General features: G+C 42.6%; 1 protein-coding gene across 13 annotated transcripts in view; it reads left to right on the top strand.

The window, feature by feature from the left end:
• Positions 1 to 16,079: 16,079 nt before the first annotated feature.
• The window catches only part of DLG1 (discs large MAGUK scaffold protein 1), a 147,835-nt gene continuing 137,709 nt past the window's right edge, over positions 16,080 to 26,205 (top strand). For 5 of the 13 annotated variants that reach the window (XM_086843559.1, XM_086843560.1, XM_086843558.1 and 2 more), the window contains exons 1-2: positions 16,081 to 16,146; positions 16,418 to 16,549. In XM_086843559.1, coding sequence (XP_086699685.1) covers positions 16,128 to 16,146; positions 16,418 to 16,549 — 151 coding nt within the window. In that variant the 5' untranslated portion in view covers positions 16,081 to 16,127. Of the gene's footprint in view, positions 16,147 to 16,417; positions 16,550 to 26,205 lie in introns of all 13 variants that reach the window. The other 8 variants (XM_086843567.1, XM_086843565.1, XM_086843564.1 and 5 more) reach the window with 3 other exon arrangements.

Below are 26,205 nucleotides of genomic sequence, written 5' to 3'. Positions count from 1 at the left end.
TTCACTACAAGTGAACTGGATGTAGCACCTGAGTTTGTACTCACTTCACACACTGCTGGTAATTGGCTGCTTTGTTTGTGCCTGAAGTGTCCTGGATATAAACTGGCTCAGATGGTGGATGACAAGGACATCTGTGATGTGCTCAGGAGGCAATTCCTTTTGGGACAAAGCAAGGGTTAATACATGGCATGGTATCTCTTGCACACCAGAAAGGCTTCTGCCAATGAGTATTTCCATCATCCCTCTCTGCCCACTGCTGGGAGACAGGTCATATCCAAGCAGATCTAGCAGATTTCTCAAATGTGAAAGAATATCTCCATTTTTACCTTAATTGTCCTGAAATGTCAAGGTCATAAGGTGTCACAGTTAGTTGTCCAAGTAGCTGGAAGAGAGACCCTCTCATCCATGTTCTCTACATCCACTAACTAAAAGATGGAGCAGCAATGGTCTGAGAGACTCCAGCTAATGCAGTATCAGCAATAAATTTCAAAGCAGAGAATGCTGCTCCTTCAGAGACCAATGACATATAGTGGATAGGCATCCTAATCAGCTTCTGCACATGGGCTCACTATTCAGTGTCTGTACTTTTCAAATAGCTTCTGGAAGTAGATTGTCATGGTTGATCACAGTTTTTGTAGCCTGTTCTCCCTCTGTTGTCTTCCTGCCTGTTCCCATATCAGCATAGATATTCTGACAACCCAGAGACTGGTGTTTTATTTCTGTCATTCCAGTTTTTCTCATGTATTATTAGATCAAGATGGTTGTCTCTGTCTCTTTTACTTCACTGAATCTGCTATAAAGCAAAAGCAGCACCCACATCCTCTACAAGTATTCACCAGGAAAATTCTCACCCCCAGAACAGAGTATAACTTTGTGCTATCTGTGTTTCCTCCACTTTGGTGAGAAGGGGTTTTCTACTTCGAAAGCCACAGTGATGGACATGCCCTGGGTCAAATGCCACAGAGTGATTATCTCTTTAAGCACAGATCTCAAAAGGCGATTTGCATCCCACTACACAGGCTTTTCATAGTTTCAGGCAGAACAGGCCCCATTTTTTGTGAGAGTTTTCTTTGGAGAGAGACTCCAAGGACCTGCGCTGTGCAGAGAAGGTGTGGCCCCAGCTCTGCAGCAGATCAGGTTTGCTGTGAGCATAAGTAAGGATGTCCCATGTCCTGGCACTCAATACCATTAGATCCAAAGCAGGATGCAAGCCCCTTGTCCCCAGGTACCTTTTGCTGACAAAATAAACATGAATTCGTTCCGGTTTTCTCACCTCTCCCCTGCTCATGTCAGAGGTGAGATTGAAGCAGTATGAGCAAATGCACCATGACCACCAGATTCTGTGTTGCATTGATACTGACTGTTAACTAAAAATAGTCTTCTTTTGAGTGTCATAACAGTAGCTGCTATTTAATCCCTCCTTTTCAGTTTCTTTTTGGGCTCCAGAGTGGCGGAAGAATTTGCTGTAGGAAGAATATCGGGGAAAATATCCATTCTTTTTCTTCAATTTTCTTTTGCCTTGTTGGAAACGAATGACAGGCTGCAGCTGTCACTACAACACACTCTTACACACACTCAGACACACTCACTCTCACACACTCTTACACACACACATTCACACTTTTGGTTGACAAGGGTCTGCCCTGGCTCATACTCCTTGTGTTAAGTCACAAAATCCACAAAGTCTCTGATTTACGTCCTTGCTCCTTTCCCCTGAAGGAAAACAACCTTGTAAATTCTTGTGGCTCTTGGGAGAGGTGGGAGGTGGGTATTGACGGTGTAGCTGCTTTTCATACTTCCCTCACCCTCAGCAGACAGTGGGTCTGTACTGGGTAGTGAGGAAGTGACAGCTGCAGCATGTCCCTTCTTGGGCTGGAGGAGTTCACCTGAATACTTCATTATAGTATTTCACAGCACACTTAGACACAGCTAAGCAGGTACAGCTCCTTTAGCTCTGTGGGGTAGGTATCTTGCTCTGCCTCCAAGCTTGGCTGTGCATTTTAAAACATTGTTAGAATTCAGATGAAATTGCTTCCAGCTGCCTTCACAAAGCCTAAATATTGCCAGGGTCCCATATAATGTTCCTTTTCTGCTTGATTGTGGCCTCCTATAGAGAGGTCTTCAAAGACCAGTTTCAACAAAATCAAATTATTTTGGAATATAATTACCTCTCACCCCCTTAAATTTCATTGTGTTCCAGAGTTTCCTGTAAACAGATCCCACTCTTTAAAGGAGCCATGCTATTCTGCAGTGCTGGTGGGAGCCAGCCCTCACCAGGCTCCCCTGCATTAGCAATTCTTGGACAGAGAGTGCCTAAGTAGCTTGTTATGTGATAAAACGTCACATTTCTTCTCCCCAGCACTGCTTGTGCTGATATTCAGCTCCTGCAGGAAACCATATGGCTTCCAGAAGCCTACCCACATACCTGTACGTGCCTACGCAGCCCATGAGTCACATTTACTGTTTGGATGCCCCTTGAGTCATCTGAAAATCTGTGAAATTTCCATGTCTCTTTCCATGCAATCTCTTAAGAATTTTAGACAGTTATGTAGAGGGATTTACATATGTATCTTTTTTTTTCCTATTCTGTTTTTAGTTTCATGGGTGGTAATACACTGGCACTTCTTATTTTGAAGGAAATTGAATCTTGATGAGAGCAGAGCACGGGCTGCAGCTGTCTGGGGATGGGATTAAACTGAAAAAGTGAGACCCTTTTGAAAGAAGAGCTTTAAGAACAGGAAGTCCAACACACTTGGGCTTCCACCCTTTCTTTCTGTTCTGACAGGGCCACACCCCATCACTGCTGACCCTCGGTGTGTTTCTGTGTCCAAAGGCACTGCAGTGCTTCCTTCAGGGGGATGTGAGTACTTTGGGAGCCCCTGACAAGACTTCACAGCATTAAGGAATGGCACAGATGGAGCATTCAGGGGGTTTTGGGGTCTGACCCAGGACAGCAGGGCTTGGGGTAGATGTCTTCATGCTCCTTCAGCTCCTCAGCTGCAGGAACTCCAGCCTCAGATAAGTCTATCTGCCCTTATCAATCTCATGACAACATAATTTTGCTGCCTCAGGACAATACAGATGATGTGTAAACTTTGTCTGTTGCTTTGCTGACAAAGGTAGAGAAAAGGAAGTTCTTTCTCTTTCCTTTATGATGGGCCAGCATTAAAGATGCTTTATATCCCTAATTAAAAACAGTAGTGCAGAGGTTTGCTGCAGCAACATGGAATGATGTAACCAGCCTGTCAGGAACAGCTACTTTTGCAGCTGTACCCCAAATGCAGGTAGTGCTGGGTGTTTAACAGCATCAAGCAGTTTAATCTCACAAGCAGTTGAAGGGGAAGGAATGTGTAGATAGACTGTTCTGCCATGGAGCGTGTGAGCTGACTGCATTAAAAACGTCTATGTCTCCTCATAAGCATTCTGCAACCAAATGGTGATTCTGTGGCCTTACAGAGCCAGAAAAATTGTCAGAGGTATGTATGAGTGTTTTGTACAGCTGGAAGCAGCAGTGTGAGCTTGTAGAGAGCTTCTTGTTGTAGTTTAGCTTAGTAAAATTGCCAGTAATGTTAATTAGAGCAATCAGGTACCTCACCCTCTGTGAGAGAGTATGCTGCTTTATTTACCCACCCAAAATGCTGCTCAGTGCAGGCAGGGATGTTCCTACTGTTTCTGTACTGTTGAGTAACATGCATGACCTGGAAATCTGCAAATGAGCACACAGAAGCATTGCTAATTTACACCCCTCCCACCCTTCATTCTGACTGGTCCTGTTTAAAAAAATTCACTTTGCAGAATAACAAAAGAACCCCAACCAACAGACCCATGATATTTTCAAAATGTGATAATAAACCAGGATAACGTGCTGTGTAGTGTTCAGTCGAACAATATTGGTAAAATTTAATACTATTAAATTTAATTTAATTGCTATTATTATTTCAGTGAGCTACAAGGTATAGATACACTGGGATATAGTGCATGCAGCATGTGTACACACGCACGTGTATGTGTGCAAAACGTACAAGGTATGTTCCATAGAACTAGATCAGGAGTGTGAAGAGCAGAGCTAAAGGAACATGAGAGGACAGGAGAGTTTCAAGAGAAGGCTTCACTGGAGTGCAGAGGGTTCTGGGGTGCTGAACCCCTGACACAGCACTGCTGGGGGGCTGCTCTGCCTGCAGATGGAAGCTCACCACCGAATAGGCAGCTGCTTGGAATCCTGGCAGCAACGTGCTAGCTAATAGGAGGAGGAATAAGAAGTGGAATAAGTAGAGATAAAATTTCCTATCTGCATGTACGCTTTTGCACAAGCAACAGAAACGAGCTGAGGGGTTGTTTTTAGGAAGGCTTGTTCCGCAAGTGCTGCTGGAGGGATCGGTATAACAGATCTAAGCCCACATAATGTACTCCTTAGTGAGAAGAAGAAAGTTTAGAGGTTGTTTCTGGCAGTCTGCTGCTGCTTACAGCAAAAGGAATGCTCTGGTGAATGACTGTGTCCCAGGAAGCCTCTGGCAGATCCCAAGGGCCCCTGCTGCCCTGTCAGCCCCGGGGGCAGCTCTCTGTACACAGCACATCGCTACCTGCAGCCCTGCCCCAGCTGCTCCCATTCCTCAGGGGCACTTCTGAAGCTGCCTCTTGTTCAGGCAGAGAGAGCTTAACTGATCTTGGCTATTTAGGGGAGCTTCGTCTCCAGCTGAGCCTCTCAGTAACTCCTAGGGAATGGTGGTGTCTCCTTACAGTTTTCCAGGATGAAGAGGCCACCAGGAGCAGAGAGCTTGAGATAGAAATGATAAGGCTGGGCACTCTGGATCCCTGCTGGCTTGTGCTACTCCATCAGCAGACTAGCAGGGATTCATTTGCACTTCCCCAATGTCTCCTCATCTTTCCTTCTAGCTGAGTGGTATTCCCCAAATGGTCTGTGGATCTCTGGAGGATGTGCTGCTTTTGTAAATCTTTTATATGGTAAAAGTGCACTGAGAAACCAGACCTACTGTTTAATGAGCCTAGAGATAACTCCCCAGATCTGCACAGATATTGAAAAGGTTTTAGGGGTCTGTAAAATGTAAAATGACCCAATTCAGGGGTCTGAAAATAAACCAGTATCCTGCTTTCAATATATATATATATATATATATATCACTGCCGAAACTGTCATGGACCAAGGCTGATGATTTTGCTCTGTGGTGATTGTAGAGTGATTTCCTGGCTTTTGCAGAGATACTTTTGTGAGGCATTGGACTCTGGCTGCCTGGGCCTGAAGTCTGCTTTCTCCTGCAGCCACCAGCAATGAAATGGAGTCTGTCCATGTGTGGAATGGTAAGATCTGCAGGGGAGTGTTATGTTTTCCACATTTTCAAAAGTACTTTCAACCCATCCAAAGAGTTTACAGAAATAACCTGCTGCAAAATGTAAAAAAAGCAGCAAGCGTTTGTATTGTGTGGAAAAATTAAACTTACCGCAGGGCTAGACCATAGAGCTTCTTACTCTCCTGCTTGGGTTGTGACATTTCTGAGGCACCGTGGGCCAGTAAGGGCTGAGGGCTGGGTCTGCTGTGGCCCAGCATGGACAGCACAGTGCTGGGAGGTCTGGGCAGTGAGGAGCAGGGGAGCAGCAGAACTGAGCTCTTCCTGACTAATTGCAGAACCTCCAAGAAGTTCACACAAGGAATCAAGTGAGAGCCCAGGTTGCTTTATACTCACGAAACATTGCTTTGATGGTTTCAGTTCTGTAGGCCTATATATAAAATAAACACAATGGGTATCTAGCAGCTAATTCTAGCCACAGATAGAAAAATTAGCACACCTCAGTTGCTAATTGCTTGAAAGTATGAGCTGCTTCTGATGTAAATATGAGCATGTGGCTTGCTCTGCAGAGACTAGCCACAAAATTTTCATTTTTAGTTACATTTAGCTAAAGCAGACAAAAATAAAATCCGCAGAGGCAAAGATGCATCAGAAATTCACTGGAACTACACTGAAGTTGTACCCTGCATAAATAGCCTCAGCAAACAATAATTAACAGAGCCAGCATGTTTCATCGTATTGTTAAAGGGAGTAGAAACAGAGATAATCCCTTCTGAATTGTAATGTAGTGCCATACATAATGATAAGGTTTTCTTTCTTTGGACAGCTAGTTTTGTTTTCCATGATGGAATGTCTTCAGAGAGTTTAAATGAACTGTTTGCAATGAAACTGGATGGTTCCTGCAGCATGTAATAATCATAACCAAATGAGATTTTAATTAATAATTGAATAAATCCTTAGTGAGATTCTGAAATAGGATGCATGCTCTACATCTGCATGATGCCAGGAGATCTGTGAAAATACTGAGCTGTTTCTGTTTAGGAAGCTGAGAAGTCGCCCTTGAATCCAGACCAGTGATGGTGGACTGAGTTCTCTTAAGCCTACCTACCCTTAGTGCACAGGTCTGGAATTTCTCAGCTATCCTAAAGCAGAAATGTAAATTCAGTGCAGCTTTGGTAAGCAGAACACTATTCTCTATCAGCAGCTGATTTCTGTTCCATCCTTGATAAGATTAAATATAAAGCAGTAAAAAACCAAATCCAAACCTATCAGAGGCTTTATCCTGTCCCCTCCCACTCACCTTGGAGGAGCTTATCTAGTGTTTTACTATGCTGGAGATTTCCTCAGCAATCAGAATCAGACCCCTGACTTTCAACAAGTTGTCTTGAAGCTGCTGTACACTACAGCACTGTCTAAACCACCTACCAGAGGACCCCAGGTGTCAAGAATAAAGGCCCAAGAGAAAGTCTGTATGAAAAAAAATGTACTGCAATGAAACAAACCCAAAATCTAAATCTTTGTACATCGTTTTTCTTCAATATAGAAAAATTTCAATGTATGAAGCCGAAATCTGGTTGTGAAATCAACTTTTTTATTAAAATACATGGTCCAGTCTGTGAGTACCTGACATAAAAGGCACCAGGCCTCCAGGAGATGGAAATGAAAGGACACAATGTGCTTAGAGAGGAACATTTTACTGTGTTCAGTCTATGGTGTTGCGTGACTGCATCAAGTCTCTTGAAATCAGCTCAGTGACTTGTCTTCACTTTTCTAGTTGGAAGAAGCTCCAAACCTCACTGCTCTTGTCCCAGGAAGCTTTCTGGGGGACCTCTGCTCTTTTTTGCTCAATAGCCTTACTGACCTGAGGGTACCCTGTGAGTTCATCCACTCTGGAAATTCCAGATTTCCTGCTCTGCCACCTTCTACTGCAAATTCACCTTAGGTGAACACAGATGGCCATGGTTATGTAAAACTCTAGGTGAGGTCTCCCTAGTGTTTTGTGCAGGACCACTCGTATAACCCCACCTGCTGTAAATCTTGCTTCTGTGGCCTCTGTCAATTATCTTCCCCTTTCAAGGCCTTAGAAGGGCTCACAGTCACCCTTTGTTGACTGTTTTTGTTCCTTGCCTCTCTCTCCTGCCTGGTATGACTTTGATCTCTACACTATTCCAACTTCACAGCATTTCTTTTTGTTGTAGCTTTTCATGTCACCCCATGCTTCCTCTATAAGCTTGTCTCTGTGAAGTATAAAATATTTACTGATGGAAAAAAAAGAGGAAAATATTTTACCTCTTAGTCTACATAGTCTCTGCATCTATTTAAAGAATTCAACTTTGCCGATTTCAGCATTAAGCAAATACAGAAATGCAAACCATTCCAGGACAGAGGCCTGCACACCACCAAGTTAATGTTTTATTTGGCCACATTTCCAAATTACCAGGAAAATGGGACAAGAATTGCAAGCATACACCTGTCTTCCAACTTTTCTTGTCCTTATGAGTCAGTCTTGGTATCGGACAAACTCATTACTCAACGCTCTCTTCTGTTGCAGTAGCACAGTTCTGAGAAGGAACGTGGCACAGCCTCTAGTGATATCACTTTTTACCTCGCAAAAATCACAGTTGTGGTAAGTGGAAGATTTTTTCCCACAGTAATGAGAATCCAGAAATAAGGAAGGTTGATGGATTACTTCCAGAAATGCTGTATTTTGAGGACCAAAAGCAAATTAAAGGAAGAGAAGCACTGGAGTATCAATAGTAAGTAGGCTTACATGTTGTCTCTGAGTGTACATGTTTGATTATTGCAGCCAGCTTCCCTGTAGCTTTCTGCAGCATCTAGCTGGACCCATCTGGAGAAAGTAACTGTACATGCAGCTTTGCCAACAGCAGCAGAATGCTTAGGTCAGTGTATTCAGAAGTAGTTCTGATTCTGGGAATCTAGTATAAACTCTTTGGGAACTTGCAACCAGAAATGTTAAACTTTTCATTGATTTCAACTTGCAACAGTGTTTGATCAAGAAATTGGGGCAAGATAAGTGATACAGAAGCAACAGAGCTTAAATGAGTTATCTATAACAGAGGATTTACGGAAAGGACAAACAAGAATCTGCTTGTGAGTCAGTAACAGGACTTTGATAACTTCTTTTATAGTCACTGAGAGTAGGCACAATACCACTAGGATTTAAAGAGCGGTTTTTACAAAACCCACATGAGGCCTTTTGTGAAAAAATGGGCAGGTTTGCAAGGATTTTCTGCACCTAAACACATATCAACATATAACAGAAAAGCTGTGTGGACGCTGCAGGATCTCAGCACCACTGAATGCTCACCCCTGGAGTGAAGGTCATGTATTAACTGAGGGCAATTCCTGCAGCCCCTAGGTCCTCTTTATCAGTAGATCCCTGCAAGCTGGACAATTTGGCAGTTTCTTCACTGTTCCAGCTCTGCAGCTGTTCCGTGGGACACTGGAAGACTCACCCCTCACCTTCAGTCACTGGCAGCCTCTCCCTTTAATTATTCATAAAATTCTAAACAAGACTACTTTTTTTCTTGAATTATCCAGCTGCATTCCATTTTAATACCCTTCTTTTCTTTCACATATCTGTGGTACATACCTACTTTTATCCTCCCAAAGTCTCTGCACAAACAAGGAGGAAAAAAAACCATTAAAGGGAAGGTGTGCCTGATAATTCAATTACCTGCTCACCATCAGTGAGCCAGGAGGGCCAATTTATGCTGACTCCAGTAGCTCCTCCTCTCAAGTGGTCTCTGCAGAAAATTTCCACAATCTCAAGGAGCAGAAAATATGGCAGGGCAGGAGAAGGGAAGCTTGGGCCCTGTGTACCCATAGCCCAGCTCATAGGCAGTAACAGGAACAATGCTACAGCTGGAGACACGTTTTGTGAAGGACAAGCCAGCTAATTGTCCTCAAATGTGCCTTTCCCCAATTATGGGATGAGCTTAAATGGTAGGTGTTAGCACAGGAAGAAGGAATTTTAAACAAGTTTAGCTGACATTTCAGGAGAGAGAGGGGCTACTATAAGAGCTCCACATGCTCTTATGTGTTTCTGCAATGTTCAGAAACACTCAGTGTTTGGTGTGAAGTAGAACGTCTTAATACATTGCAACAAAACAGTTTATTTGGAGAGTGACTCAGCTTTGAAACTAGGTACCTTCTGACAAGTATGATTTTGATTCCTAAAAAAGTCACTGCCAAACTCCCTTTCTGTTTTTCCCACTCACCTAAACTAGGGACACGTGTCTGTAATTCCAGAAGACAAAGACTTTTTGTCTTTTCAGGTGCACACGATGGACAATGTGGTGGTAACAGGGCATGTATCTCTCACCCTTGTGCAAGAGGCATAAGGCTGGGCACAATCCCATGCTTTTGCTACAAATACTACATTGTTTGGGTTAGGAAAACAAAAGTGTCTTAATGTGATATGCTGTGATGTCATTTTGCTATGCTGCTGAATCCCATGGTTCAGGCACCCCAGTTTCTGTTCTCCAGGGCTGGTAAAAATCAGCAGAGCAATCCAAGCCATGGACAATAGCTCTGTTTCAAGGCATGCTGGAGACTGTGCCACAGAAATAAAAGAAACATCACTTCCATGTTATTTACTCTATTTCCAAAGACTAAGAGTGTCTTCTGCCCTTTCTGGGAGAAGGTGCTTAGGCTTTACATAGCCTGTGTCTGAATCCCACAGTGAGGTTTTCTTGTGCTTTGTCTGAGCTAGAGTCCCTTGCTATTTTGGGGGGATTTGTTACGTTTTAAAACGATATGAAGTGTTTAACTTATTTTTAGTAGTTGTTGTTTTAATTGGGTAAAGTGATCATACAAAAATCCACAAATTTCCTTTCTAAACACTCTCCTTAGCATTTGGTCAGGCAAATCCCACAGCGACTGCTGCCTTCCTCCCAGGAAAACACTGCTCAAGAGCCTCTAATGTGCTCTTTGAAGGTTTATTTCTTGCATCAGGTTTTCACACATACAAACTCACTTCATACAACACACCAACCTCTCTGCTTAATTTGACTGGGAAAGTTAAAATAGGCAGGTTATATAATGATGTTTATCTTTACATCAGGAAGTCAACTAAGAAGCTGTTAAGCTGATATTATATAACACAGCCCTGATTATAGAAAGTGTGGAGGAAGATGGTCTAGGTTTATGCCTGTCATATTGGCAGTAATTGTTAACAATTATAATTAGTATTGTGTTGTATGCTTTTGTTTTTGATGTTTTTCAGCCTTCCAGAAGATGTTGGAGCATTAGCACTGAATTTTAATTGTTTATAAAAATTGTAATTGCAGCCTTCTATACATTAGGTACATATATTTAAATAAAACATTCTAAATAAGGCAGTAGAAGTCTCATGTTTCTTATAATGCTCTAGTTCCTGAGTTTGCTGGAGTAGTAAAACCCTTTTGTAGGATTGGGAACTGTCTGAAACCCAATAGATAAATCTTATTACAACAAAAAAAGAGACGAGTTTGCTATATACACATGGCATTAAATCCTAATTGAACAAGAACTCAAACAATTTCAGCACTCAGAAACTGCACAATGAAAAAAAAATAGTCTTTTAGACAAAAATAAATCCAGTTTTCTCTTTCCCTGTAAATAGGAACATGTTCATCTCCTAGCCATGCCCAACTTGACTCTCTAATGCTAAGAATAAAGACATCCTTGTATTCTGATGGAGATCCAATTAACCTAAGACAAGTTTCAGTTATGAGGACAAACTGGATATACAGTTCACAAATTAAAATTATGAAGATTGTATTACTGGGGAAATCATCTTCTCTGTATTAAAAAAAAAAAAGATTAAAATTAAATAAGCAGAGATGTGTAAGAGGATCCCATAAGAATTCCATTAAGCAGGCTTAATTAAATTTGCTGAACTGTGTTTTTTTAAAATAAAACTTTGATTTTAACAACTGAAGATCAGATCCTTCCCCATGTAATAGGCAGCAACTTATTTTACCCACAAGAGTGAAGATGATAGAAAAAAGTGAGCTGGTATTTCAGCTGTTTGTGGTATCTATGACAGGCACATGACTCATTTGGTTGTGTGACAGAGTAACTGCAGACTGTGTTGGAAAGAGTACCTTTAGTCTTAAGTGGCCTCAGAGAAATTTTCCATGTATAATAGCTTTTATAGGGAAAACAAGACTTGTTACCATTACATGTTTTGATACAAGTAGAATGCTTCTACAAGAAGTTGTTTGCATCTCTTATAACCCACAAAATTACAGATGATAACGAAAAGGTGCTCTTTTGAAAAGACGGCTCCTGGAAGGTAAGGCTGTGGCACACAATCCAAACTTATCAGACATCAGAGAATCCAGATGAATGGAGGCTTAATGAACTCACTAACTTCACTCAGGCTTCATTCCTTGTTAGGCAGGGGAAATGAGGCTTCATTAGTTCCATTGCTCCCCCAGTTAGCTGTGAAGCATTGCACCTAGTCTGCAGGGAAGTGAAAGCTTTTCTGCAGCTGTCAGAGATCCTTTCATGAGCATCAGCTCCCAGTTCTGAATGAATAAGGTAAATCATCTGCTTTGTATGGTGACTGCTAGTACTATATGATGACTTTGGACACTAAATCTGACAATTAAGAGAGCACCAATTTTATTGCTCTTGTGTTTTCTTTCATTAGTAAGCCCAACATAAAAAAAAGTCTTGAGCTTTACTCATTATTCTTCAGTGGTCAGCATTTCTTTTTACTGAAATTAATATTATAATTATATTATTCTAGAAATATTCCACCTTACACATGTGTCCATCTTTAATTATGAACAGATGTACCTGTATTTATTTAATCTGTCCCACCTTCTGTTGTAATGGAATTTGTCTCAGCTTGTAACTACTATATTTTTCTGACTAATAGCTGTAAATTCATGCCACATGATGATGTCTGCAGTCCCTTTTTCCTTGGTGTTCTTGTGTTGATTGACATTACGTGTGGAACTAGGGAATGTTTTTTGAAGTCTCCTGTTCTGAGTTCATTGTATCTCTCTAGTTGCTGTGTGGGACACCAGCTGCAACACATCCACTGCCATTCCAAGTCTGAGAAGTCTACATTGTCAGCTGGCTCCAGTGGGACTTAAGGGGTTCAACAGGTAGCTGGCATGAAACCAGACCCCTCCATGTCCTGCTGCCCTGCCTGTGTCCAAAGTGCTACTGCCTCAGAACATAAGAAGCCTGACAGCATTCGTGTTCCCTGTGGTGTGGTGCCAGCTGACCAGGTGATGTTTCTAAAGCAGAAAGAGCCATTTTTGAAGTGGCAGCTGGACTGCTTTGAGCAGGAGGAGCTGGTGTAGGATCAGGTACAAATCTGTGGCAGGGCTCACTACTGTGATCACTTGCCAGAGCAGGAAGCTGCCATCAAGCTCTGGCACAGTTTCACAAAGTGGGAAAACATCTCTGTTTCACTACAGTTTATGAATCTGGGGCTATTAAGCTCTGACACAGGGCTGCCTTTTCCCCATGTACAAATGGCATGGACTAGGATCAGGTGGCTGTTACAGAAGGTTTTCCAGGGAAAATGCTTGTGCTGCGCTGGCCTCCCTGCTGCCAAAAGCTGCCTGGTCCTGTATCACACCCCCCCTCCCCAAGCAGTACGTGTGCTGTAGCAAGCTGTCCACCCCTGCCAGGGACCATGCCAGGCAGAACATCCCACACACGCCTCTGGCAGCAGCTGCAAAAGAAGGGATTTTAAAGGGGAAATCTGAGGGCAGCAAGAAAAGGCCATTGGTCACATTCTCAGATGCATTTGAGGACTACAGTGGCAATGGCCTGCTGCTTTGTGTAATTGTGCTGGAGTTCCTGTGCCAAGGGTCATTTTGGAGCACAGCCAGAGCATGTTAAGCACAGCATAATGCTGACTTCTCTACTGACAGTCACAACTTAAGTACAAGCTTTTCTATATGCTGACTGTAGTGGTTTGATTTAAATGATATTGCTTAAGTTGTGGCACAAATGATGCTCTGGTTCACACTCAGTTTTCCCCTCCTCCAAGGGACCTACACAATTTCCTGAAAGCTGGAGCCTGAAAAAGATGATGTGTGATACAGGACAGTTTTGCAGCACTGGCTCTAGCTGCAATGTTGCTAGTAAAAATGTCATTTGCCATTCATGGGATATTTTCTATATGTCCTGGAATTTCAAGCCCACTTTTCATACAGAAGTTTAATATTGTGCTTTCTTGTTCAACTGCTTTCAATCAGCAAATACACTCCTAGAACAAAAACAGAAGTGCCAGGAACCAACATCATTCTCTGAGGTACAATAAGGCTCACCTAATTGCTTCCTGACTTGCTGATCCATCATCCTGACCCCTTCTTTGATGTTTTTTTGTTTTTTTTTTTTTTCCTAGAGCATTAGTAACAAGTGAGAAATGCTGTCTCAGGGTGTTATATATGGGATTATTTCTCTATCCCCAGCACAGTGACCGTATGTAATGGGATTATCTCTTATTTAAAATAAAAAAGACTTGGAAACATCAAATACTGTGTATGAAAAAGTAGTTTCTTTATGGTGGTTCCTTTAATTGTAAAATGAAAAAATATATTTTTTTTTGTTTTGTAATAATACATTTATGTCAGTCAGCAAAACTAGCCTAAATGCTGCAGATGTCTCATTTCTGCTCACTAAATTTAGATTGTTCTTCCTCTCCTGTATACATATTCCTCTGACATCAAGAAGGCTATTGCCCCTTTACAGCACATTTATTGCTGTTGTAAACACTTAAAACTGATGAGACCAGATGATGGAGGTTTCTGCCAATGTCCCTTCTTAGCCTGCTTTCATTTCAAAATATCTGAACTGGTAGCAGCTGGTGCCAAAATTCTGAGATATGAAAATACAACTAGAAAGGAAGAAAATGGGCAGTGTGTGTCAGCACTAAATGTATGTTCTGCTTGCTTCAATGAGATGTGTGAACACTTTCACAGTGCATAGCTATGGGAGGAGGAGAAAATCCTGGCACAAATCAAAGAAACAAAACATAGGAAGAGGGAAGAACAAAACATTTGGGGAGGCAAAAGAACGAGGCCTTTTCTAGGTCTAGGTTAGATCTGTCACAGCGTGTTTCCTTAAGATTAGGTCTGCCAAAGAGTAATCTAGTTCTGATTTTCAGATTTCAGATCTGTGAGAGTTTCCCAGGAGGCTCTTTTTGGGTTCTTTGGATAAGTTCTTGACCATTTTAAGTTGTGCTTAAATCTAAAAAGTGTAAAGGGAAATGTGAACTTGGATTAAAAAAAAGTCACATCAGCAGTATTTGCCTTGAACTTTCAAGTGTCTTTCTGCCTCTCATACGTGTATACATACAGGGTTTGAAGTGTATAAGATCAGAGTCTCTGGCTGACTGTTCATCTGATTGAGACATAAGTATACATTCCCTCTCAGAACAAGAGTTAGCCCTGAGTCCACTAGCTTTAATATACATTTCCTTTTAATGGGTATATAGAATATGCTGCAAAGACCATTTAGGTCACACGTTTCTATCTAAGGCACCCATTTCTATACTCTGTCACCTCTTTGCCATCTTGCAATAAAGCAAACTGTTTTGCCTTTGAAAGTAACTCCTTACCATTTCCATGCCAGATTTGAGAAAGTAACTATCATGATTCTGACCAGTCTCCGATGTCAGCCTATACAACCCATTTCTTAAATTTTCCAGGAGCAAGGCTTTTCATGTTTTCTCCCGTGATGTCTTTATGCCGACCTTATGTCCTCTGTTAACTGCAGCAAAGCTATTTCTTTATCTTTATTCGAGTCCTCCCTCCTCATCCTGGTCTTCACCAGGATGACTGAAGGAAAAAAACCTAGCAACAGGTGGGTGCCAGTGCTCCGTGTACTACTTTTTGTGGAGGCCGGCAAGGTCTGTGAGATATCTTTGTCCTCCTGTCTGTCCCTTGACCTCCCGTCACGTAAGCCGGCTCCGGGCTCTCCGCAGCCTGCTCGGCTCTGCCTGTGCTCCCTCGCCGCCGGAGCCGGTCCGTGCCCGGCACTCCCCAGCACCCTCGCAGTCCTTCGGTGCGTGCTGCCCAGAACGTCCCGCAGCCGAACAGGGACGAGCGATGCCGCAGGTACCCGGCGCACACCTGGAGCTGTCCCGCCCTCCCGCCCTCCCGCAGCCCACGCCGGCCACCACCAGCTGCGCCCCGGGGACGGCGGCGGCGATCAGCTGCGGAGACGCTCGGGGCGGGTTCCGCCGGGGGCCGGCTCCCGTCGCGTTGTCTCTGCGTTCCCGGTGTCCGTCCCGCGGCGCCGGGCGCTGCTGCGGGCTCCCGCGGGCCGGGCGCGGCGGGGCGGGGCGGGGCGGCCCCTTTAAGGCGGGGGAGCGCTCACCTGCCTCCTCCCCCGCCCGCCGCCAAGGTACCGGCCCCGCGCCGGGCCCTGATTGGGCGCCCGCCGGGCCCGGTCACGTGGGGGGGGCGCGCTCCCCCAGCCTCCAGGCCGCCATTTTGGCTGGAAAGTTTGGAATTTCCGAGCAGTGCGGGCGGGAGGCGGCGGGAGCGCCCCAGCCCTGCCCGTCCCGGCCCGCCGCCTGCACCGCGCCGTCCCGCCCGGCCCGGCCCGGCCCGGCGCGGCTCGGCCCGGCTCCCCCCGCGTCGCGCCGAGGCGCCGCGGCGGCGCCGGCGGGAGCCCCGCTCGGAGCCGCTCTCTCGCCGGGCGGCGGGGTCGGTCAGGCGGGGCGGGCGCCGGCCCCCCGCGCCCGGCCGGCAGGGGGCGCCGCCCCCCGCGCCGCCCCGGGCCGCGCTCCAAGTGCGCGCGGCGGAGCCCCGGGGCAGCCCCGGGCGGGGGGCGCGGGGCGCGATGCCCGTCAGGAAGCAAGGTGAGCGCCGAGTGCCCGGGCCGCGGCCGCCGGAGCCGCCGGCTGACAGCCGCTGCCGCGGCGGGACGGGCGGGGGGGCGGCCGGCGGGAGCCGCGGGGCTTCGGGCGTTGCGAGCGCGCCGAGAACACCGTCCCGGCCGCGCTCTCCCGGCTGCGAACAAAGGAGCCGCCGCGCCGAGCCGGGGCGGTCCCGGCCGCGGGGGCTTGTTGCATCCCCGGTGCTCCTGCCCGGTCCGACCCGGTCAGTCGTGTGTCTGGTCTCTGCTTGCAGATACCCAGCGAGCCCTGCGCCTCCTGGAGGAATACCGCTCCAAGCTGAGCCAGGCGGAGGACCGGCAGCTGCGGAACTCCATCGAGCGTGTCATCAGCATCTTCCAAAGTAACCTTTTCCAGGCTTTGATAGGTAAAGGTTGGCTTCTTTCAGTTTGTGCGCAAGCCGGTCGGTTCTTGCTGATGCTGTCACTTGTGGTGTTAAGAGGAAAAGGTGTTTTACCCGTAAGTTAGAAGCCATGTGCTTCTTGTCGTTGTGTTTTTGTTTTGCATAGTAACACACGTGTTGTTACAGATCAACAGTTCACTTGTTACACGTACTTTCTTTGTTTCGGGCTTTTAACTGGTCCAAACTGCTTAAAACTGTGGAATAGTTTTTCGTTCTGTGACACGCTATCCTAGATTTCTTTAGATTGTTTCTCCATGCATCTGTGTTCACCTGGTAAATTTCTGGTGAGCTGAAATGCTCACTAGTCTTCACCTGGTAAATTTCTAGTGAGCTTTTTTCTGTCTGTATGTTGCAAGTTAGTGAATGAATTGAAATGTTTTTAGTCTAATGAATCAGACAATTCCTGTTGAAGAGCCTCTAAAAAATCACAAAGTGTATAACTGAAGTGGAAATTTAACCTAAAGTAAATGAGAAGAAATTCCTAATGCTTCAGGGAGTACTACAATCATCTCTTCTCCTTTGTTGCATACTAAAGTATAGTGAAAACACTATTAATTCTCAGTTTACAGTCCTTATAGCACTTAATATGTTTTCATAAGTTCTTAGAAGCACTTGCATGTAATTTTGAATTTCCTCCTGGTCTATTTGGAAAAAAAACCCCTGAGCACAAACAGAACTTGCAGAATCCTGTCTTTATTTGGAAACTTCTGCAGAGAAACAGTGAGAAGTGATTTCTTCTTGATGGATTGTCGCTATCTTTATGATAGCTAATGTTAGCTTACCCTCAAGAATAAAATTTGTTCCGCATCCTTGTCTTTTAATAGTAACCAGTGCCTGAATTGAACTAATGGCAAACATTGTAGCCGTATTTGTTACTTGACTTACTACATGGTTACTATCCTAGGGTGCCCATCTTCCTTCACAGAAACTGCAGCTTCTTCACACCTGTGTTGTGGTGAAAGCACCTGGGCAGGCAAAACATAAACATGCATTGCTGCTGAATGCTTTCTTTTGGGGCATTTATTTAACCTTGTGTAGATTTTCAGAAGACAGTAATTGTGCTGGTTTTTTTTTTCCTTATCATGTAACTTAATGAAGGGTAGTTATGAAAATAGGTCAGTTAAAAGAATCTTTTCCTTATAAGAACTCTGCATTTCTTTTTACTACATAGCTGATGCTAATCAACTCCATGATGAAGAGCTAAACATAATCCTTGTGGGACACGTGTGAATGGATTCACTCATTGGCAGATCAGAATATTGAAATCTTGTGTCAAATATTTAATGTACAGCAGCACTTTTTATTTTCACCCAGAAAATTTCAGTGTTGACTGCCATTCTTTCCTCTATCCTGTTCTATTCTCTATTCTTTTCTGTGTGTGTGTATGTGTGAGGGCTTTATATTTTAAAACCCTTCAAGGTCCGTGCAGCACTCTCTTTTATCCCGTTCACTGAAAAGGTACCAGTCTGTTAGCCTTGAGTATTCAAACTGCAAGATGTAGTTTCTTCTCATATCCATGTGTGAATCTGCATTGTTTATAACTCTACACTTAGTAGTAGTGGACTTGAAAGAGCAGGCAACCTCATGTCAGCTGGCTTTGTTCTGCAAGAGCAGAAAGGAGGAATGTGTTTTTGCCTGGGTGGGCTGTGTGGCCTATTTTCTTGACTTGTAAGAGGCTCCACATTGCAACCACAGAACCCTAGTTCTTGTTGAGTTCAGTTCATCTGTGCATGCACAGCAGGTGCTTCTTGGGCATGTTGCATTAACTTTGCATTTCCTGGGTCCCTGTATGATTGTTTATTAGATTGCATACATATGTTCCCAAACCATCTGGCAGGAGGCTGGTACTTGCCAAGCAATTTATGCTGTCAGCTTGGGTCTTTCTCATTTAACCTGCTGCTTTCCGTGGAAATATGTTAGGAGAGTTCTTGTTCTGGGCTGGCTGCTCCTGGCTCTTGTTTTCCTGGAAACACCTTCTTTTATGGTGTGATAACTGCATGATGGGGGTAAAGAGAGGGGAGACTCCCTGGAAAGGATGTGTTCTAGAGGATGGCTGCAGTTTCTGGGAAGACCTTGAGCTGACTCCTGCTTGTCTTGCTTCCATGAAGATCTGGGAGCAGGTCAGATGAAGTATTCAGCTGTGCTGGGGGTTAGACTTAACTGGAATTCCCCACTGGTCATTGCTTTATGGCTGAATTTGAGGTGTGCATTTTATAGAAGTTGTGATGTGTTCCAACTGAAATAGCCAATGCTGTTCTGACAGCAAGTTTCAGGCTCAGCTATACCAAGTTATTGCTCTTATAGATACTTCCAGAAAGTGTGATACTTCAAGTTTCTGGTTTGGGTGCTTTTTTTTTTTTCTTTTTAAAATAAGAAAATACTAAAAAAATCCCCACCAAACTTCAGACATTTATTTTCTGCTTTTTCTGCCAAGTTACTGCACTATATCCAAGACTTGTTTGCCCATAGTAGGTAGGTTTGTGAAGGTTGTAGTCAGGATCTGCTGTCAATTTCATGTATCTTTTTAGTGTAATTTTTGACTTGGCAATCAAATGCTGTTCTTTCAAGCAATAAATAGCATTATGCACAGAAATACATCTTTGGATTTATAATGGAGGAAATTAAATATTCCTAAAACTACAGATTTTAACCGTGTTTCATGTTTTTAGATATTGAAAGGTTCTAAACTAAGGACGTTTTAGAAATTGAAAGGGTATTTTTTTGTAATGTCCATTTGGATGCTGAAGAATAAGTAACATTAATTTTTCATCTGAACCTTTTTTATGTTCTCTCTTTTAATCCTCTCAATAAAATTTTAGTTCAGCAGTCTACAAGCTTGACCTTGTTCTTGAATTACAGCTTTAAGTGGCTTGAATTAGACCAATAACTAGTCAGTGTGAACTGCCAGTGGCACCAGAGCAACATTGCAAGTGTTACATTTTAAGTGATGTAACTGTAAGAACTTTGAATCTGTAACAAAAGTCGTAACCACATGTGACCTCCTTAAAACAGTCTCTGAAAAAGCCCATTTTATATTTTCTGTCTTCCGTAATGTGGTATTTTCCATTGCTGCTTCAACCAGCTATGTGTAATAATGTCTAGAACTTTAATTAAATTAGTACCAAGGGCCCGTAATTAAAATGAACTTGAGAGTAGTGTCAGTTTTAAATCAATTTCCTTTTGTACAGGCTCAGAAATGTATGGTATTTTTTCTAGTTTTTGATTTCTTGTTTTCATTTAAAATGGTATGTTCCCAATATTCTGATCATTGGTGAGCCAATTTATTAAGAGACCAAAGCAAAATATCCATATATAGAACCACAGGGTAGACTTATTTCACTTTGGTAAAGTACTTGATATTTATCGTCAAATAGTGAGGTAATAATTCTGCAGGTGAGTTCTGTTCTCAGCTTAGGCATTCGTTACCTTTTCAGAAGCTACAGGTTCTTGAAGAGGTATGGATATATTTAACTTTTTGAAAATATAGGAATAAAAACATTAGCATGCAAAAGTAACGGTTCTGAGAGAAAAAACATATGAAGCAGACTTCTGTTTATACACATTTTTGTTTAATTAAGATCTGCTTCTAATGGGTGTTATGTTGAGGTTTACCATATTAAAATAGACTTCTAAAATTAAAAATATTACAGCTATAGCTAGACATAAGGTAGTTTGCTACTTCAGAAGCATTAATTTTCCTGACAAGAACTGACTCCATGTGCACTGGTGCCAGAAAAAGGGAATTCTAGAGAGTCTCTACCTACACTGGCAATGCAGTTGGCTGTTGTGGTGGCTTCTTGCCTAAAGCAGGGTCTGTCTGTCTGTCTATCTATCTATCTAATTTTGTAGCTATGCATATATAGGCTTTTTAGTGTAAAATGTCCAATCTGACTAGGGAAGGTTCAATGTGTTGAATTTCATTGTATAAGCAGTTTCAGTTGTTGTACTTAAAGTCCTTTTACATGAAGACCTGCCTTGAAAATTGTGGTTATGCACTGGCTCTTCCTAGCACTAAACAACCAGTGCAGGAAATTTTGAATAAAAAAATGTAGTTGTTTCAGTAATCCTTACTAAAACAAAGTAAACATGAAGGTGCTTTTAACCATAGTTTGGATGAGCCTTATTAATTGAACAAAACATATTGCAAATGCTGTTAAATACATTTTTACATCCCAGAAAAGTAAGTCCTGTCTCTGGAAATTTTTAAAAAAGCTGATGATTGCATAAAATAAGCTCTTTGTTCAGGTTTCTCAGCAGTGTAATTTGGACTGAAAATTCTAGGAATATAAAACTTAGTCTGCAGATTTCTCATCTCTGTCCATATTGGCTTTCTGAACTAAATTAGGAAAACAACCCTAGATTTTAGACTGAAGTAGATTGGATTGGGTCAATACTCCTCAAAGCTGGTCCACTTTGGAGTGGACTGACCACATTCCTGCTGCCTGCCGTGTCTCAGCTCAGCTGCGTGTGGCAACTCTGGAGCTTCTCAGTCCTTCTCACTCCTCACTTAGCTGCCTTGGGAATATTTCCTCTACTTGCTGGCTAACTGGCAATCAAGCACAGTTAAACACAAGCTCCTCTTCTGAACTGAAACAAAACTTGTTCTTAGGGAAACCTCAGTTAGCACTTTTATTTCAGCAGTATAGTTAGTAGAGCTTGGGCCATGATGACACAGTTAACTCTGCAAATCTGCTCGGGCCATCCCATTTCCAAAGGTTACTGAAGCCTTAGTGCCTTTCAGACTCTGCTGAATAAGATTTACATTACATTAAGAATCCAGAAATTCTTGACAGTAAGTTGAGGATCTTGTTACATAGTCAGCCAATATTGCTGGGGTTTATTATTATTATATTTTTATTAGAGGAGGGTTTAGGGGGAATTGGATCTGCTGTAACATTGCATAGTACTGGAATTGTTTTGCATGTGCTAAATAGGTTATTTTCACATTGAAATCTTATCCTTGCTGCATTTTTGTGACTTGTCCCCCAGACTGCAGCTTCTGTGAGACAACATCTTTACTCATATTTGAGCCTGAAATATCCATACAGTATAATCCTTGCAAATTTGAGGTGTTCAGTGACTTCTGGACAAGTTTCCTAAGGCTTAAAGTATGGTTGTGCTTGCTTTGGTCTCCTTTGAATACACAAAAATTGGTCGGTTTTACAGAAATTTGACTTAGGGTTGTGTTTACAAAGGTAGTTAAGTACTTGATTACTTTGATCCAGATGGAGGGAGGATAAATATTTTAGTTGGTGTCCAGATGATTGGAATGTTAATTCAGTCGTTAGTATGTTTCTGCTGTGCAGTTTGTCTGAATGTCCCAGTCTTTGGAAGAACTTCATGTCTTACTCTTTAAGGAACCTAATAATAAGTGAAATAATCTCATTGCTCCTTTTTTTTTTTTTTTTTTTTTTTTTAATAGTTACTTACTATTTTGTATGTAATGCAGTTTGATAGCTAGCTTGCTTTTTGAAGTGTTTTCCACCCTGTATTGTGTGTATGACAGGGCAATGTATTGAATTTTTGGGATTAGGTGCTGCTTTTGGTAGCCTAAAATAGCAAGTAAGTAGTAAGTTGAGTAGCTACTGGCATGCAGATAAATAGTATTGTGGCAAAAGTTTATCCTCATGGTATTTCACTGACTGTGTATTCCGTGTTGAATAGCTGCACTGTAGAATATATCAATTGCAGTATTCTCTTCCCAGGGTTACCATTGAAAGGGATCTGCTGACAAAAAACCTTGTCAATAAATCTGCTACTCATTCAGGGGCTAAAAAGACAGTAGAAATTTTGAATAATTGGTGTAGTTTCCAGGTTCTGGGAAAGTTTGCCCTCTGGCCTGTCCTTGCTTTATTTCCCAAGTTCTTTCACCTCTTTTCCCTAGGTGTGCTGCCTATATCCTCCCATGGTTTTGTCTGTGTTCCTGGATTTGCTCCTAATCTCCCTCAACATTTACTTCAGTGCTGGGTACAGTGTAGAGGAAGGGGTGAAAGCGTGAGAGAGGATATTTATACTGATCTTAGTCCTGCTTCCATGGTGGTCCTAGCAGCAAGGGCAGAACATCTAGTTCAGCTCTGCAGCTGGAATGCCATGTGCCCCCTGTGCATCTGGTTTCCCTGTATTTTGAGAGATGGAGCTTGTTTTGATGCAGGGGGAGGGAATCTTCAAAGAAACTGAACTGTAGCAGCTGACTAGGAGTCTCCTGGCACAGATGGTTTCCTGAATTATAACTAGGCCAAATTTGCAAGATTGTTAAGAGACTGCAGAAGGTGTAGGGCTGACACTAGAATAACCTCCTTAGCTTCATGTTCTTTCCCCAAGTTAGGGGAAGCTATAAAGCTCTTTGGTAAAGCTTTTATAGGAGTCTTGTCATGTGTATCTTCCCAGCCATGCCCTCAAAACAGCTGACTTATTTTGGCTTGAAATGAAAAAGTCAGCCTAAGAGCAGCAGCAAGGAGAGAGTGTTAGCAAATAGTAAAAACAGTGCAACTTTTGGTGTTTTTCAGAAACTTGTGTTAAAATTTGGCTTCAGGAGACACACAAGTGTTAGTGCTGGAGGAGATGCTACTCTGTGTCACACCTGGCCTTGTGTTGCCATCGCTGCCACATAATTACCTTGGAGCCTGAGCTTCCTGTAGGTAGAAGAAACCAGTGCTTGTGCTGTCCCATGTAAGCAAAGCTATGCACTTTGTATGGAAGCTCAGCTTGGAGTGTTAAGTGAGCTCATACCAAAACTAGTTTGATTTTTTGAATGTGTTTGTCTGGTGAGAAACATCATCAGTCCTTTATACTGACATTATCTAGGGGATATACTACAAATAAGACTTAATATAGTAAGGTTTTTGTTGCCACTGAAGACAGTAGTAAATGCATCCTTTTAAGAAAACATTACTCTACAACTACATTGTTGTAGTGGCTGCTGGTTTGCTACTGGTGTTAAGATATTTGGGGAGGGTGGATAGCTGGCAGTTCATTTTTAGTTTGGAGGCTTGTTGTTGTTTGGGGGAGGGGGGCTGGGAAGTTCTTGGGGGGGGTTTAGGCTTAGGCTGATGACAAAGTGTGCGTGAGGCAATATTAAATCAGAAAGTTTAGGCAGCAGAGTATTGCATCAATTTTCATCTGTGTGTGATAGTTTTTTGTACCTTCATTCTGGACATAGAAGACCCTGTGGGCTTCTGAAGGAAAATTAGATAGATACCATGTGAAGCATTTTTAAGGGAAGACTGGATGTGACACATGGTATAGTTGACATGCTGGTGTTAGGTCATAGATTGGACTTGATCTCAGAGTTCTTTTTACCAACCTAATTGATTCTGTGAAGATATGGTGAAGGAGGGATTAGTAAGCAAAGACAAAATTATGAATGGTTTGGAAAGTGTAAATGGTCTGGCTGGTAAGGAGTTGGATTTGTCTGAGTGTAAGAAGCAGCTAGAGGAATAAAAACAAACAATTAGATTAAGCACTAATTAATGAGAACTGGAAGTAAAAAGTAGGAAATAACATCTTCTGGAATTTGAGTTAAACAAAGAAGTGTGTGCAGAAAGGATGTTCAAAGGGTAGGACACAGTTACTGAAGCTGGTGCAAGAGCTGGGGATCAGTAGCTGGATGCTGTAGCTTGCAGCAAAGGATCTTGTAGAACAGAATGTGTAGTCAGAAAGCTGCACCATGAGCTGCTTCTTAAATTTTTAAGAAGTCTTTATTGTGTGCAGCAGTTTTAAAGAAGAAATAGATCCCCAAACAGCCAGCCCTGAAAGGGGCTTTACAGGAGTTGTGATGAGGCTGGTTTTCACTTCTCATAGTACAAATGCAAACATTTATTTTCGATCAGACACACACACACCATGACAACACAACCATTAAATACACAAAGAGAATGCTTACTTAACTGTGGTCATTGGCATGGTAAACGGACATGAAGCTTTTCTTGGTCTTTGTATTTTTTTGCTGATCACTAATCATGCACTTTTTGAGTTGTGCTTTACTTGTATTAAATGGATATTCTTAGCTTCACATAGCAGATGTAGTAAGCATGCATGATTGAGTCTTCCTTGGAGTTAGTAGGAGTTGCTTTATGACTGAAGAATGGAAATCTGTGGTGTTGGCAGACTCTTTTGCCTGTTCTGACAGTGATCATGGTTCTGTTTTGTCTATACATTCATTGTGTTGGGCTGTTAAGTATTTGGCAGATACCATTTATCTCAAATTGCTCTGAACTGAAATAGCGTGTTGACCTTTGTTTTCTTTCTGGTAGTTTTTAGACTTAAATTTTCAAGTGCTTTGGCAGGAAGCCCTAAGAAATAAAGTTGTCTTTCCCTCCCCTCCTCGATTTAGAGAAGTACTTAATTTATAATGGGATGGCCTTTTCCTGGACAGCCCACAGGCAGTCAAATTCTTAACAAACCTGTTTTTTCAAATATGGGTAACATGATAAAAACAGGCATTTGCATGTGCTCCATTTAGATGAACAAATGTCTGAGAAAAGGCAGACTAGTGAGAGATGATGAAGGAATTGCTTACATGGACTAAACTGAAATAGGTCAATTTCTGATGGAATTCATAAGCTCCTTGGTTGCTTGTAGGTCTGAGGGAGGGTGGTGGCTCTGAGAGGTTCTCCTGAACAAAGCTGGTATTGAAGAGCTTTTTGTGGTAAAGTCTCTATGGCGATGCAAAGTTATCTAGTGTTTTGCTGGCTTGGTGGCTTTGGCTGAAATTGGTTTGTTCTGGTGTTGAAGATCTGTCAGAAAAGGAACACCTGTTGAGTGCAGGATTAACTAAGTAGCTGAAGCGTGTAAATCCTGGCCACGCTGCCGTGCGGAAGGGTCTTGATAAACTGAGGAGATGGGCTGACAGGAACCTCATGGAGTTCAACAGGTAGAAATGTAGAGTCCAGTACCTGAGGAGGAACAATCCTATGTACCAATACATACTTTGTGTCACCCAGGTGGAAAGCAGTGCTGCAAGAAGAGATGTGGGGATCCTGGTGACAAAAACTTGACCACGAACTTTGTGTGCCTTGCGGCAAATGTGCTGAACAGTCTCCTGGGCTGCATTAGACAGACAGCATTAGAATTGCCAGCAGGTAAACCCACTCCCTTTGCATTTTAGAATGCAAAGCATGAATTCAGATTTTAGAAAATCATGAACAAACAGAAAAGAAACATGAACTTCCTAAATTAATTCTTGCTCGTATGCAAAGCTATTAACTACATTAAAACTGAAAACCTTCAGATAGGGATACAGTTTATACAGCATACACAAATGGGATTGTTAAATTCACATATATTGTGGAAGCAGTTTATACCTTTGTACAGTGTGTGATGTAAGGACGACAATTCACTGGTTTACATGGATGGTGTCCAAAGCAGTCTGTTGTAGTAAATGTGTTACTGTTTAAGTTCATGAAATGCTAAGCTTGTGTGGAATTTCCTGGCATTTATTTAAGAAAAACCATCTATAACCCACAAATGGTCAAGATGCTTAAAGTGCAAAAACGCAAAGCCCAAAACCAGTATGTTTCTGTGATCATTAGAGGAATGCATTCAATTTAAAAAAGAATAAACCACAGAATCATTTATGTTGCAAAGGACCTTTATGATCATCGAGTCCAACCTTTAACACA

Source organism: Cyanistes caeruleus, chromosome 10 (genome assembly GCF_971803275.1).
Source record: "Cyanistes caeruleus chromosome 10, bCyaCae1.hap1.1, whole genome shotgun sequence".
Classification (NCBI taxonomy): domain Eukaryota; kingdom Metazoa; phylum Chordata; class Aves; order Passeriformes; family Paridae; genus Cyanistes; species Cyanistes caeruleus.
This window is presented reverse-complemented; position numbering and strand designations above follow the sequence as displayed.